The sequence below is a fragment of the Carex rostrata genome, chromosome 20, assembly GCF_964058835.1.
Source record: "Carex rostrata chromosome 20, lpCarRost1.2, whole genome shotgun sequence".
NCBI lineage: Eukaryota > Viridiplantae > Streptophyta > Magnoliopsida > Poales > Cyperaceae > Carex > Carex rostrata.
Window position 1 is genome coordinate 5,461,665 of NC_135937.1, and position 15,777 is coordinate 5,477,441.

At 37.1% G+C, this 15,777-nt stretch overlaps 2 protein-coding genes, 2 long non-coding RNA genes and 1 pseudogene across 5 annotated transcripts; 2 read left to right on the forward strand and 3 right to left on the reverse strand.

The window, feature by feature from the left end:
• Positions 1–849: 849 nt before the first annotated feature.
• Positions 850–2,601, reverse strand: LOC144572090 (uncharacterized). The gene is made up of 3 exons (XR_013517675.1): positions 2,494–2,601; positions 1,672–1,817; positions 850–1,332 (listed from the first exon to the last, which is right to left on the reverse strand). It is a non-coding gene; the product is annotated as an uncharacterized LOC144572090 (long non-coding RNA).
• Positions 2,602–4,796: 2,195 nt separating this feature from the next.
• LOC144572823 (AT-hook motif nuclear-localized protein 15-like) lies at positions 4,797–6,359 on the reverse strand. The gene is given in 3 exon segments (XM_078322496.1): positions 4,797–5,368; positions 5,370–5,723; positions 6,342–6,359. Coding segments are annotated over 3 exon segments (771 nt in total). The 3' UTR covers positions 4,797–4,969.
• Positions 6,360–6,956: 597 nt separating this feature from the next.
• On the forward strand, positions 6,957–9,486 carry PTAC16 (plastid transcriptionally active 16). Its single transcript, XM_078322456.1, has 5 exons — positions 6,957–7,491; positions 7,905–8,381; positions 8,510–8,578; positions 8,679–8,737; positions 8,839–9,486. The coding sequence occupies exons 1-5, from the start codon at positions 7,057–7,059 to the stop codon at positions 9,338–9,340; spliced, it is 1,542 nt and encodes a 513-aa protein (XP_078178582.1). The 5' UTR covers positions 6,957–7,056; the 3' UTR covers positions 9,341–9,486.
• A 2,943-nt stretch (positions 9,487–12,429) lies between these two features.
• On the forward strand, positions 12,430–14,654 carry LOC144572784 (uncharacterized). The gene is made up of 2 exons (XR_013517806.1): positions 12,430–12,673; positions 12,785–14,654. It is a non-coding gene; the product is annotated as an uncharacterized LOC144572784 (long non-coding RNA).
• LOC144572783 (AT-hook motif nuclear-localized protein 20 pseudogene) lies at positions 13,068–14,851 on the reverse strand (annotated as a pseudogene). Its single transcript, XR_013517805.1, has 2 exons — positions 14,574–14,851; positions 13,068–14,436 (listed from the first exon to the last, which is right to left on the reverse strand). The product of XR_013517805.1 is annotated as an AT-hook motif nuclear-localized protein 20 pseudogene (transcript).
• Between the last annotated feature and the right edge of the window lie 926 nt (positions 14,852–15,777).

Below are 15,777 nucleotides of genomic sequence, written 5' to 3' on the forward strand. Positions count from 1 at the left end.
CGGATCGAACGTTTGGATTTTAAAAACTCAAATATTGAGCCGTAGCACCGTAGGTCATTATGCAACCTATGGCACCTTAGCCTTACCCTAGTTATATTATGACAAAATTTGTACATGATATTGTACAAAATGTGAACCTAATAGAGGTACTACTTACTTTCTACCAATAGTGTCTTATTGTACCTTATACTACATGCCATATGAAGGGTTTGTAGTTTACCTGCAAACACTGTTTTTGAACAAAATATTTTCCAATGTTTGTTTTTGTAAAGATAGTACATGAAATAATATTTACACTATACAAAAGGTGTCATATTGTTTTTGTTGATGTTGTGCTCTTAGTCCGGCTTTTTCCCTTTGCTGCTCTTGGTGTTGCAGGAAATGTATGAACATCATAACAATTTCAATTAAAGTTTGATCTATACTAAAAAAAATCTACGGTGAATAAAAATTGTTTGTAGGCAACATATGAACATCATAGAAAACATATTGGAAAAGCTGGTAAGCTAAAATGTCTCAATTGTTATGTTAAGACTAGTACAAATCTTTAAGGGTTGAGAAGTTAAGGACTGGTTCACAGAGATTAGATTTTGTATTAATCATCATACACTAATGGTAGACATATTAAATTTAAAATGATCCACAGGAAGCAAGTTTTTAAAGAAAGAGCTGTCATACTTATTTCATCTTCATGTTTGACAGCAAACATTTTATTTTTTGTAGAGATGACTTCAATTATTTTTTTATTTTTTTTTGAGAAAAATGACTTCAATTATCACCTCCAAACGTTAAAGCAAATTAAAACAAAAAAATTAATAATAACTGCATGAAGAAGAATCAGATTAGAAAGAAAAGAGGCATATAAGCTCTCATATGTACATTCATTTGTGCATCTTCCTTGGAGAATTTGAGAGCTCTTTCAGTGCACTAATATTGAGCTTAGAGAAACATATAAAACTTAATATATTTGTTTCACAACCCATCTATACTCTTTAGGAATCATATAAATATTGCAAATTCATCGTGTTTGCAAATCATAATGATTGTATAAGACGGGTAAAACTTAGAATCTACATCTGCTGATTTTAATTAAGAGAAATAACTCAACACATACAGATACACAAACCTTGACAACTTAAGTGAAGATGAATTAACCTAAAGAAACACAAAAGGCTAAAGGATTCAAGGTACTTCGAACTTTTATCTAAATTATCCTCTTTTAGATCAAAGGCTAGCAACATAGGCATCTGAATCTTAAATCGGCACTGTGTTAACCTCGTTATGATCGATAAACATGTTATTTGCTCATAAATATGCCTCTATCATATCCACCTATATTAACAAAAGAAAGAAATAAGTAATAATTATGTGCATTAATTTTATGAAGAAAATATGCCAGCACACCACATAATAAGAAAAAAGACATTAATATCTCAAAATAAATGGGCAACTAACATGTCAATGTATAGCTTTATATATTAAGAAACTTAATATTTAGTAATCAAGCTTTCTGAGTTCACATTTTTTAAGAATCTTTTACTTAAATATATTTTCATGTAGTAACAAATTGGCACATCAGTTTCACTAATGTTCTGTCAAAAATAAATGTAAATGGAGAAGCAATAAAAAGGTAGAGAGTATAACTAAATGTATATTATGTATATTACTCACGGTTTCATCAGTTCTTCATATTAGCCTCAAGAAGTGTAGAGTGACATTATCAACATGAAAGAAGCCAATTGTTGCTCCATATTTTTATGGAGATATATTTGTTATTGTTGCTCGATCTGCTACTTGTAATTCTGTCAAATCTTCACCTATACAAACATGTAAAAAAAAAGGACAAAATTAAATCAAATTGAGTTCTAATTTATTGATGCATATTTATTTATGATGAGGTTATAGATAATGTTTTCTATTTCCAAATATATATTTTCTCAAGTTCTAATTTAATTGTAACCAAGTATAATAACATATAATTTCCGCCTGAAGATTTATTGGGATAAACATGTATTAATCCTTATTAGTTACACTACAACTGGTAGCATGCCATAGAATTCAACAATCCCGCCGACTACACCATGCTTCCAAAAATCAAATTAATCTCACAACACCTAGCTATACCATGCTCATCAATCCAATTAAAAAACAAAAAAATCTTAGGTAAGATAAAAGTGTTGTCACTTGTCAGAAAACTTGAATGGATTCCTAAGTTGAAAATTATGAAATACCATAAAAGAAAATTTATGCACATGGTAAGAGAACAGTACCTAATGATTTTTTTTCCCCCTTACTTCATAGATCATTCAGCCCAACATCTAAACCTTTGATATATTCTCATTTGTTCAGGTAGAACCAACTACTTCACCATGTAAGTTGTAAAAAATCATAACTCAGCCTTAGTAAGTATAAACATACAATAATACCGATCTAAGAAAACTTATCACCTAATTTCAGCCAACCAATTTATAAAATTAAAGTGAGAGAAAATACCTCATGGCCATCATCGCAAGAGATGTTACATGAAGTGTTGTGAAAAAGTTGTTCCGAGTTGTTAATCCATGTTGCGGCACCTGAAAATCAAATGGTCCCATAATTTCTTCAAGCTTAGGAGGAGAAGGGGAGGAGAAATTAGGTGAAGGGAGGGGCAAGAGAAGGGGAGTATAACTTCGGCGGAGGGAAGAGAAGAAGAGGTGCACGGAAGAGGAAGGCGATGTGTTAGTGTTTCTATTTTGCAAGATAGGGTTAGTCCTATTTGGAAGGAGATATAGCCAGATAGGGCTGGTCCCATTTGAGAGAGGAGAAGAGAGAGACGAACCCGAGTGAGAGAGGTAGGGCGGAAGTGCGGAAGAGAGGAGTTATGAATTGAAGGAGAGGAGAGGAGAGGCTCAAGGAAAGGAGGTGGGGCAGATCACTTGAGGAAAGGAGAATTGGAGAGCTTTTGAGATAGAAACGAAGACAAAAATAAATTATTCGGCTCAAAAAGAGCGAAGAAAGATATCTGACCGTCAGATAAAAGGGAATAAAGGATCTTACCCTTGGATATATATCAAACGGAGGAGAGATAGGGTGGTGCTGTAGCAGTACTGTATCGCTACAGTAACCCATATATCTCCATTCTATTATTAAGCACGTTGGCTGTCTGATCCATCAACAGTTACGATTGAACGATGAAACTTCGGATTTAATCTCAGCTCTCCAATTACACAATTTGTCTTCTTTTGATTAAATGCATATGTTTTATGTATAGAAGTCTAAATTTAGTTAAACACATACTCACGACATGTTTTGCCACACGACACGTTACAATTAAAATTGAATAGACTCTAAAATTTAGCGATGTATTTATCTGTTTCCTTATTACTTTGTTTTTATATATATTTCTCCTCTTCAATTGAGTAGACTCTACATTCCATTTTATTATTTCTTTGTTTTCTTTCTATATGGATCACAATGGGATCAATTTTTTTATTTTCTTATTTTTTTTTAAGTCATTTTCCAATTACAATTGTAGCTAGTTCTCATCATCAGCATTTCTTGGTTCAATAAACCTCTGCAAATTCAAAAACTTATTTTGTATTTTTACTTGAATTTCGAGTTAATACAAGGAAATAAAGAAATATAAGATGGATCTACTGAAAATTCATTATAACAGCAGTGAACTCACAGAAAGTAACAGTACATACTTCATGGTTTTAAATGTTCAAAAGAACATAAAACTTGACCATCAAAAAAAAATTCGACCATCAAAAAACAAAAGAACATAAAAACTTGGTTCGAAAGAAAGTAACAGCTAGAAATTGTTGTGTTGTAGATGTCATTTGCTTGGTTCATTTTTTCATTATTAATTATCAGCAGTGGTAATATAATTACAAACCTTGAAACTAGAAAGATAATCTAACAATATCAAAAAGCAATATATAGTATATGCTGGCATGTTGCGTCATTACAAACAAATTAGGTCGAGTTGACGAATAAACCAAGTGCGAATTTAATTGTATCAGATAATTAAATTAAGAATAATATAAAAAAAACAAATAAATACATACAGATGATCACAGATGTTTCACATATATAAACTAGTCTCAAAACATCATTTTTATAGCAAAGTTAAGCGCAGCTCCACAATAAGCAATGCATGCATGAGTTGAGAATTCAGATCAACAACACCTAAATGATAGAGATCCTTCATGCATCATATTTAGTTTCAAATATACATACTTATATATTATATATGTAACAGAAACTACATGATTATAATATACACATATGAATTTAAAAGGTTAAAACCAATCTTAGTAAGGAAATAAATTTGGAGCAGTACTTGTATATTATATATGTAACAGAAATTACATTATTTAACATACACTGATACACATATGAACTTAAAAAGTAAAAACCAATCTTCCTAAGGAAATAAATTTGGAGCAGACTTTTCACTTACCAGCCACAATAAAATATGAGACATGTACACCAACATATGCCCCTGGTTTAATGAGTGGAGGATTGAATTATTGCCTAATAAAAAGGCTGACCTATCTTAGACACATAATTAATTATGTAATTAGTGGATCACTGATTTATTCAGTAGATAAAAAATATATGCACTAGCTTACTTATATATACATATAGTATATATAATCACTAAACCAATCAATTCAAATTAAAAAAAAAATAGACCATGCATTAATATGTAGGCAAAGGGAGACAATGATTAGTTAAGTTGAATTGTTTAGAGAATGAAAATAATACTAATACATATAGCAGATGCTAGCTAGAGATAAGACAAAATTTAATTTCTACAAAAACTAATAATTCACAAATGAAACATCCATAGGATTACAACATGTTCATGTTAACCAAATTAAGGTCCCTACCAAAACCAAAAGATTAACCTGCGCATAAGCATCGATCTTCTTAAACAAAAATCTAACAGGCAAAGGAAAAGACATACTAACTTGTCAACTTCTCAAAATGATGGAGGCGGGCGTGAGGTCGCTGCGGGTGAAGCCCAAGACCCTAGAACCTCATGCGGCAGTTGTCCATTCGGCATCAAATTAGGCGGCAGAGAATTATAAAATGGCATTGATCCATGGTCCGATGCCATGCCTGCTGGTGGGCCCCCACCACCACTCCCCGGGCTATGCGGCTGCATTGGCATTCCTCCCTCGCCAGCTGGCTGTGACGATGGCATCTGAACATTCTCTTCCTCTAATGGCAATCTATCATATGTAGCATTGGAGAAGGAAGCTGCTATAATCATAACTGGACCAGATGCAAGTAGTTCACCCATTACACTTCCTCCGACAACTTGACCTTGACCACCTGCTAGATAAATCATTAACCCGCTTGCACCAGGTGGAGACGGGTGCGGGTAGGAACGCACCCGACAAGGAGAGGATCTCAAACCGTCCATGCAGGGTTGCAACAGTACCTGGTGGGGCAGAGGGTTGACGGATGGTGACATTTGTCACTACACCACTGCCACTTAAAACCGAAACACCACGTTGACGCTTCCGTGCAAATGTAGAGATCGCCTCCATTATATCAGCCCCACTGGCAATCTCCATGACATGCGATCGTAATACATTCGGGCTATCCCGAGTTATAATAACTGGCGGTCTAGGCTTATTTTTTGATCCAGCCAGACGGCCACGAGGTTTGCGAACTGTGGATGCAGATCCAGATCCAGGTTCAGAAGATACATTAGCACTAGGTGAATTCTCGCCCGGTTAATCATTGTTGCTTCCACTGCTATTTGGGGTTGTTGGATTTGGGTATTGGTTCGCGGAGTTTGGATCAAGCGGGTTAGGAAATTGTAAATTATTATTGGTTGGATTGTGATCAGGGTTAGGGTTATGGAGATGGAGAGAGGAGGAGGTGACAACTGGGTCGGCGCCACTCATGGCAGCCGACTCAGTCCACCACCGGTTCGCCAGATTTAAATAAACTAATTAACAGGAGAAAGATAGGTCGATGAGAGGTAAAAGAAAATTAACAAACGGTGGAGACTGCTACCACTGAATTAATTTCTCAAGTGATCAGATATTACTAGGCCACATGACACTGTTAACTCGGTTCTCTCTGGTTCTAATACAAAGTCAGTATCAGGGAAGAAAAACTTTTTCTTTTTTTTGGGTTGAAGGAAGCAATTGTCGGAGGGAAGTTGAGATGAGAACTAAAGAACTAATCAAGAAAGAAAAGGAAGAAAAATAAATTACTTAACTACAGTCGTCGTCAAGCTAGCTAGTCTCTTTCACATCCACCGAACAACCCCACAAGTTCAAACCTACTCTCTCTCTTTCACTATGTCAATAGGAACCTATCTGAGATGCATGAACCGGTCTACCAAACGCCATTTATATCTTCTCTGTCTTTTTCACGCCACTCCGCTCCTTCCTAGTAAATGATATGAGCTAAGCTGAGTTCATATCTCCTAGGGTAACATATGTTTCTGTTCAGATCGCCGCCGTCCGATTAGAATCTGCACGCATATTGAAAGCACAGATTGACCCTGATTCATATCGAACGGTCAGCATGTAAACAGAAATATTCTGTTATCTCAGAGGATACGGACTCAAGCTGATCTTTGTTTGGACTTCAGACCAGGGTTTATTAAAATTATTCCCTGGACATGTTTTACTCTTTGACAACTGACTTACACTACCTAATTGTCGGGTAGGACCTAATTAGCAGTAGACTCGTGGTCTAAAGAACTGGGTGTACACGGCATATATTTGTTGGAAATGTGGAGGGTAACGTGCGCATGGGGAAGTGGGGTTAGAGTGGGAACACGTCACCGTCTCTATTCCCGAAACTAAAATAATTGAAAAATATAATTCAAAATGAAAATCCACCTGTGGTGCCAATTTGCCCACCCGGGATAAAAGAGCATCCACTTGTCTTGATTCTATAGGTCCAACCACACTATCAAATCTGATCCAATGAACTCGTAACACTGTCCTCTTGTTCGCTTAACACCCAAAATTTTTCAAGAATGCATGTGTTCCGTTCGGCAGAAGTCCCCTGAGAGGCTGAGACACCACACTATCTCTTATGGCTCCAGCTCTCACCTCCAACTCATTCGTGCGAAGCCCAGGTTTGCGCTCCAAATTCGACAGATCCCCTAAACCCTCCACCATTACATATGCACGTCAAAACATATTTGGATTTGGCAAAACAAAGGACACCCCAGAGGAGGATGAGTCGGTACAACAACCGGCGGATAATTGGAAGAAGTTCAAGACATTTTTTGCTGATATAGAACTTCCCAATGCAAACTCGCTGATACCAGTGGTGAATGCACCATCAACATCTCTGCTCACAAGTCGGAGAAAGAAGGAGCCACAGACAGTGTTTGTTGCCGGAGCCACTGGTCAGGCCGGGATTCGTATTGCTCAGACATTGCTTAGGCAGGGTTTCACGGTTAGAGCTGGAGTGCCCGACCTTGCCTCGGCCCAGGAGCTTGCTCGTATTGCTACCGCATATAAGGTGAGGCTGATATGTCATTCACGAATAGGCTAATAGCCGTGTGTAAGTGAAGGCATGTAAATTGCTTCAATGTCAGCAAAAATTAGTTATAAATTACATGTCCTCAGGGTTTAATTTTCTACATACGAGTGTTATGTGACCTAGCTGGCAGTTATGGTCAAATCCAATTCTAGTTAATTTGTGCACTGGCTAATTTAATATACAGCTGATGAATTATCATTTTCAAATCATGTCTTGAGTATTTTCAGGTTTAAAGCATAATCATGTATGATTTAAATTTTTAGTTGTTGGGTTGGGTTTGATTTAGTTAGGTTTGCCTTTAGATAAAAAGCTATTTAATTTATGTTTAGTGGATTGAATATCAATAACAGATTTGGTAGTATAGTATCAAAGTTCACTTCTACATGATCCAGGTGATCTCGCCAGCAGAAGCGAAGCGGTTAAATGCTGTGGAATCAGCATTCTCTGAGCCTGAGGCTATTGCCAAGGCAATTGGGCCGGCCACCAAGGTTGTGGTAAGTATTGGACCCGCTGAGAATGGCCCCACTGCTGACGTGACCACTGATGAGGCACTTCTAGTGGTCCGTGCTGCGGAGCTCGCTGCAGCCACCCATGTTGTGGTTGTATACGACGCGTCCTCCGGTGCAACGAGTGGATCCACCTACAATGTGATCGACGGTTTTACGACATTCTTCAACAACATCTCGAGTATGTTTGCGCGCTCCCAATCTCTAACAATCGATGAGTTTTTGGGGAAAATGGTCGAGTCAGATATTAGGTACACTGTTATAAAGACGGCCCTGACAGAGGATTATTCACCGCAAAGCAAGCATGGACTGGTGGTCTCTGGTGAAGGGAACGGGTCTGTCGCAGGATCTACTGAGTCTAAGGCAAGCTTTCTTTCTGATACAAGGACATGGGATTAACGCGATTATAATTTGTGCAAGGTTTTTATGTAAAAAAGGAACCATAAATTGATTTATGTATTGTACAACTTTTGCTGTAACTATAATTGCAGGTTGCAAAGTTTCAGATTGCGGCGCTTGTGGCTGATGTCTTCTCCAACACATCTCTTGCCGAGAATAAGGTACAGTGCTTTTAGTTCTATTATCGAAAAACTTATATTATTTCTTTAATTCAGGTTACCTTTCATAACATTTTTTTAAGATTTGTTTCATTTTTTTCAGGTGGTAGAAGTTTGCACGAGTCCGACAGCAACTACTAAGGCAGTAGTTGAAGTTCTCAGGTGGAAAACATTTTTTGTTTTAAACCTCAACTTTTTAATTTATTTAATTATAAAAAGAAAGTACCTCAAAAAAAATGCTAAAGCATAATTGTAAAATACAGTGCTATCCCAGAAGATGGACGAAGAAAAGCGTACCAAGAATCCGTCGCAAAAGCAAAAGCCGAGGAGGAAGCACTAATCGCCTCCCAAAAAGCCCGCAACGCAGAGAATGCTGCTAAAAAGCTTCAAGAAGCATCCAAATCCAACTCTAGGCCCGGCATCACTGAAAAAGAACAAAAAGAAGTTGGCCCTGATGTTGCTGCTGTTCTAGAAAACGGCTTGAAGGATTTCACCGGCAAATTCTCTTGGGACAAGCTGAGCACACAACTCGCAACTGCAGTTGCACAGAAGTCAGAAGAACAAGAAAAAGAAGAAAAACCAAAGGCACAAATTGCTACTATAAGAGGTCTGGCGAAGGCCCGGAAGCTGCCGCCTCAAAAGGCTGTTATAAAGCAGGCCCCACAGAGACTGAAAACAAAACCAAAGCAACCCGAAAAGAAACCGGATGTGAAGAAGGTGTTCGGGATTTTCAAGCAGGAAACAATCTATGTCGATGATGATTGAGTTAGATGAGTGCCCGTTCATTTTTTTTTTTTTTTTTTTTTGCAATATCTCTTGCTAGCTTGTCGAAGTTCGGTGTAATTTTCGCAAGGCTTGTAATTACAATGAGATTCCATAAATTTCACTAAAATGTCTCTCTTTTTCCTTTAGACTGCTTGGTTAGATTTTTGTTGTTTTCAAATAATGACTGACTGCACTCTGCAGCGCTTAAGAAGTATAAGAACTTTTTACTGTACCTATAATTTGTAGTTAAGAAGGGAAATAAGTTTACATCTCATATCCAGGAGGGCCTAATGTGGCCCAAATGAAATGCAATTGGGTGCTAAATCGGTCTTAATCTGGCCCAATTTTTGGCAGTTACCTTTCTCTGCCTGTCCAAATAAGACCCAGGCACTGAAACAGGGAATGCCTCACTAAAATAAATTATTCAACACTTCAGTTAAATTTAATTCAATTGTGAGTTATTTTTCTTTGATTCTTTTCGCCTTGCTTCTTCCTTTCAATATAGTATAAATTTATCACTGTTACATGCAGATTTAACTTCTAACTATTTATACATTTAATTCATAGATTTATGCAAATTTACTGCTTCGTTATTACGCTCCTCCTACCAGTTTGTCCACTTCACATTTACTATATCCCTTTCAAAAGCCAAATATAAAAATTTAGAGAGAAAAAAAAAACTTTGAACATGTGCTATGCTGTACTATTGTTCGTTCTACGGCTAGTCTGACCCTATAAACCTAGCAAGCTTAACCAAAAAAAACTAAACAAAAGTACCTACAAAAAATAAATAAATAAATAAAATAATATGATGTCATTTGATTCTTACCACTTTGGACTAAGGATCTATTATTGTCCAAATATGGGCCAGTTGTAGGAGGCGCTTCTCTATCAATTAGTTCAAACATGTCAGGTAGATGAGGTTGATTGGATGTAAGATGGGAATCCTTGGATCCCACCTTCGCGTCCGTTAACTGTTGCATGACTTAATTGGACATTTCACACGATTGATCAATCATTTCCAGCTTTCCAACTCCCTGCTAACAAACAGTATGTCTGGCCTAAAATGTTAAAACACCTTTTTCTGAGTAAAACTAGGGTGTTCTTAAGTTCACAGTTTTGGTGAACTCAAATCTAAAACTCATCGAATTGACTTCAAATAATAAATTTGAACCGTTGAAATCCGTCTCCGTCTACTTTACGAGTTAATTTCAAACATTCGAATTAATTTAGTATAAAGTCAAGCGGTCAAAATTAGAAGGTTAATAAATAAATTTTAATACATTCATTTTTTGAATTTTTTTTTTTATCACTTGACTCTATGCAAAATTAATTTTAAAATTAAATTCTTTTACATGTAAACGCATCACTCGTAAGTAGGGCTGGCAAAAAAATTCGAGGTTCGTGATTCGATTTGGGTTTGATTCGAGTTTAATTCGATTCGAAATGGGTTCGAATTGAAACGAACCAAACCAGGTTCGGTTCGGAATTAATTCAAACCAAACCCAAACCTAGCCTGATTCGATCGAAATGGGTTCGATTATTTTTATGGTTCGAATCTCATAATAACATCGGCTGTCCATTTACCTGATGAAATTAAAATCCAAGATAAAGAGTCATAATTTAACTAAGCTGGCACTCCCTCGCTCTCAAATCTCAATAACCTAGTTCTCTCTTCACCTCTCCCTAACTCACTCTCCCTCTAGCTCTAAAATCTAGCCGACGCTCTCGGCGACTGGCTGTCTCTCCGGCTGTCACTCCTCTCTCCGGCCTAGATGACTGTCTCTCCTCTCTCTTCAGTCGTCTCTCATAGTTTATACCAGGAAAGCCGTCTCTAATGTATTTTTTCATAAACAATTTTTCAACTTAAAAATACTCATTTCATAGTTCATACCAGTAAAATGAAGCCATGTGAATTGTCCCGCGAGAAAAAATTAATGTATAAACTACCGATATAACTAGGACTGCTAAAAAATAATTTAGTTCGTGATTCGATTCGGGTTCGATTCGAAAAATGTGTAGTTCGCAATTAATTCAATTCAAAATGGGTTCGGTTCGAAACGAATCAAACCAGGTTCGGTTCGAAATTAATTCAAACCAAACTCAAACCTAAGGTAAGTTCGGTTTGTTGCCACCCCTACTCGTAAGGTAGGTGAATTTCAACGGTTCAAATTCATCATTTGAAGCCGATTAGATGGGTTTTAGACTTAAATTCACAAGGGACTTGATGAACTTAAGAACACCCTAGTTTTACTCTCTTTTTCTCTCATACTCTCTATATATAGATCTGTCTCACACTGAATATGTAGTTTATGGAGCTTCTTAAATTAATCTTAAGGCTAACAGCTATCCTAGTTAAACATTAATATAATTAAGTCGTAAATTACTTGTAGCACACTAGCTCCTACCATCAAGTTAATTTAAAATCATGCTCGTCGCTCATATAATGGTGTTAATTACGAGTGTATTAGTTTTTAATCATATCAAAACTGACTAATTAATTTTTAAGTCATTTTCCAATTACACTTGTAGCTAGTTCTCATCATCAGCATTTCTTGGTTCAATAAACCTCTGCAAATTCAAAAACTTATTTTGTATTTTTACTTGAATTTCGAGTTGATACAAGGAAATAAAGAAATATAAGATGGATCTACTGAAAATTCATTATAACAGCAGTGAACTCACAGAAAGTAACAGTACATACTTCATGGTTTTAAATGTTCAAAAGAACATAAAACTTGACCATCAAAAAAAAATTCGACCATCAAAAAACAAAAGAACATAAAAACTTGGTTCGAAAGACAGTAACAGCTAGAAATTGTTGTGTTGTAGATGTCATTTGCTTGGTTCATTTTTCCATTATTAATTATCAGCAGTGGTAATATAATTACAAACCTTGAAACTAGAAAGATAATCTAACAATATCAAAAAGCAATATATAGTATATGCTGGCATGTTGCGTCATTACAAACAAATTAGGTCGAGTTGACGAATAAACCACGTGCGAATTGTATCAGATAATTAAATTAAGAATAATATAAAAAAAACAAATAAATACATACAGATGATCACAGATGTTTCCCATATATAAACTAGTCTCAAAACATCATTTTTACAGGAAAGTTAAGCACAGCTCCACAATAAGCCATGCATGCATGAGTTGAGAATTCAGATCAACAACACCTAAATGATAAAGATCCTTCATGCATCATATTTAGTTTCAAATATACATACTTATATATTATATATGTAACAGAAACTACATGATTATAATATACACATATGACTTTAAAAAGTTAAAACCAATCTTAGTAAGGAAATAAATTTGGAGCAGTACTTATATATTATATATGTAACAGAAATTACATTATTTAACATACACTGATACACATATGAACTTAAAAAGTAAAAACCAATCTTCCTAAGGAAATAAATTTGGAGCAGACTTTTCACTTACCAGCCACAATAAAATATGAGACATGTACACCAACATATGCCCCTGGTTTAATGAGTGGAGGATTGAATTATTGCCTAATAAAAAGGCTGACCTATCTTAGACACATAATTAATTATGTAATTAGTGGATCACTGATTTATTCAGTAGATAAAAAATATATGCACTAGCTTACTTATATATACATATAGTATATATAATCACTAAACCAATCAATTCAAATTAAAAAAAAAATAGACCATGCATTAATATGTAGGCAAAGGGAGACAATGATTAGTTAAGTTGAATTGTTTAGAGAATGAAAATAATACTAATACATATAGCAGATGCTAGCTAGAGATAAGACAAAATTTAATTTCTACAAAAACTAATAATTCACAAATGAAACATCCATAGGATTACAACATGTTCTTGTTAACCAAATTAAGGTCCCTACCAAAACCAAAAGATTAACCTGCGCATAAGCATCGATCTTCTTAAACAAAAATCTAACAGGCAAAGGAAAAGACATACTAACTTGTCAACTTCTCAAAATGATGGAGGCGGGCGTGAGGTCGCTGCGGGTGAAGCCCAAGACCCTAGAACCTCATGCGGCAGTTGCCCATTCGGCATCAAATTAGGCGGCAGAGAATTATAAAATGGCATTGATCCATGGTCCGATGCCATGCCTGCTGGTGGGCCGCCACCACCACTCCCCGGGCTATGTGGCTGCATTGGCATTCCTCCCTCGCCAGCTGGCTGTGACGATGGCATCTGAACATTCTCTTCCTCTAATGGCAATCTATCATATGTAGCATTGGAGAAGGAAGCTGCTATAATCATAACTGGACCAGATGCAAGTAGTTCGCCCATTACACTTCCTCCGACAACTTGACCTTGACCACCTGCTAGATAAATCATTAACCCGCTTGCACCAGGTGGAGACGGTGCAGGTAGGAACGCACCCGACAAGGAGAGGATCTCAAACCGTCCATGCAGGGTTGCAACAGTACCTGGTGGGGCAGAGGGTTGACGGATGGTGACATTTGTCACTACACCACTGCCACTTAAAACCGAAACACCACGTTGACGCTTCCGTGCAAATGTAGAGATCGCCTCCATTATATCAGCCCCACTGGCAATCTCCATGACATGCGATCGTAATACATTCGGGCTATCCCGAGTTATAATAACTGGCGGTCTAGGCTTGTTTTTCGATCCAGCCGGACGGCCACGAGGTTTGCGAACTGTGGATGCAGATCCAGATCCAGGTTCAGAAGATACATTAGCACTAGGTGAATTCTCGCCCGGTTCATCATTGTTGCTTCCACTGCTATTTGGGGTTGTTGGATTTGGGTATTGGTTCGCGGAGTTTGGATCAAGCGGGTTAGGAAATTGTAAATGATTATTGGTTGGATTGTGATCAGGGTTAGGGTTATGGAGATGGAGAGAGGAAGAGGTGACAACTGGGTCGGCACCACTCATGGCAGCCGACCCAGTCCACCACCGGTTCGCCAGATTTAAATAAACTAATTAACAGGAGAAAGATAGGTCGATGAGAGGTACAAGAAAATTAACAAACGGTGGAGACTGCTACCACTGAATTAATTTCTCAAGTGATCAGATATTACTAGGCCACATGACACTGTTAACTCGGTTCTCTCTGGTTCTAATACAAAGTCAGTATCAGGGAAGAAAAACTTTTTCTTTTTTTTGGGTTGAAGGAAGCAATTGTCGGAGGGAAGTTGAGATGAGAACTAAAGAACTAATCAAGAAAGAAAAGGAAGAAAAATAAATTACTTAACTACAGTCGTCGTCAAGCTAGCTAGTCTCTTTCACATCCACCGAACAACCCCACAAGTTCAAACCTACTCTCTCTCTTTCACTATGTCAATAGGAACCTATCTGAGATGCATGAACCGGTCTACCAAACGCCATTTATATCTTCTCTGTCTTTTTCACGCCACTCCGCTCCTTCCTAGTAAATGATATGAGCTAAGCTGAGTTCATATCTCCTAGGGTAACATATGTTTCTGTTCAGATCGCCGCCGTCCGATTAGAATCTGCACGCATATTGAAAGCACAGATTGACCCTGATTCATATCGAACGGTCAGAATCTAAACAGAAATATTCTGTTATCTCAGAGGATACGGACTCAAGCTGATCTTTGTTTGGACTTCAGACCAGGGTTTATTAAAATTATTCCCTGGACATGTTTTACTCTTTGACAACTGACTTACACTACCTAATTGTCGGGTGGGACCTAATTAGCAGTAGACTCGTGGTCTAAAGAACTGGGTGTACACGGCATATATTTGTTGGAAATGTGGAGGGTAACGTGCGCATGGGGAAGTGGGGTTAGAGTGGGAACACGTCACCGTCTCTAGTCCCGAAACTGTGCTTTCGGCTCGACTCTTCGTATTACCTACACCCGGTGTATACGACTTAGGCTCAAATAATTACCCTATAATGTGGTCCGCAATCTGAAAATTCATGTTCTTGACATAGCTAAGAAAGTACACAATTTTCGTTTTTGTCGGGAGAGTGATTTGAGACCTGGGAGGACTGGATTAGTGATATAATAATGTTATCTCTAACCTAGAGCTTAGCACATAACACACACTTTATAGCTGCTTTACACCGATCAAGATACATTTAAAGAATTAATAAATAGGAGGAAAGGGTTAATTTCACATGAAAGAGCACTAGTCCAGTTTCTGTGGTATCGTGATACAGCTGGACCCCACATCCACAACCCGTTCTGTTGTAGCGGTGTTTCATTCCTTTGACTAGAACTCCCACTAGGTATCACATGCTTTTATTAATATAAAAAATTTCCTCATAAATAACATCAAGAACTAGGTTCATTTCAATTTTTCTTTTACCTCGTCGCCGTTAGAATCGCAGATCTACCGTAAAACACGGGTAAAGATTTTAACAGTTTTGAGTTCATGCACGGACCGTAGAACCAAAATAACGTTGCATGTAGTTAATTAGTCCGAT

Coding starts and splice junctions, on each gene's coding strand:
- PTAC16 (XM_078322456.1), top strand. CDS start 7,057: ATGGCTCCAGCTCTCACCTCCAACTCATTCGTGCGAAGCCCAGGTTTG. Junction 8,579..8,678: donor CATCTCTTGCCGAGAATAAG/GTACAGTGCTTT, acceptor CATTTTTTTCAG/GTGGTAGAAGTTTGCACGAG. Junction 8,738..8,838: donor GCAGTAGTTGAAGTTCTCAG/GTGGAAAACATT, acceptor TGTAAAATACAG/TGCTATCCCAGAAGATGGAC.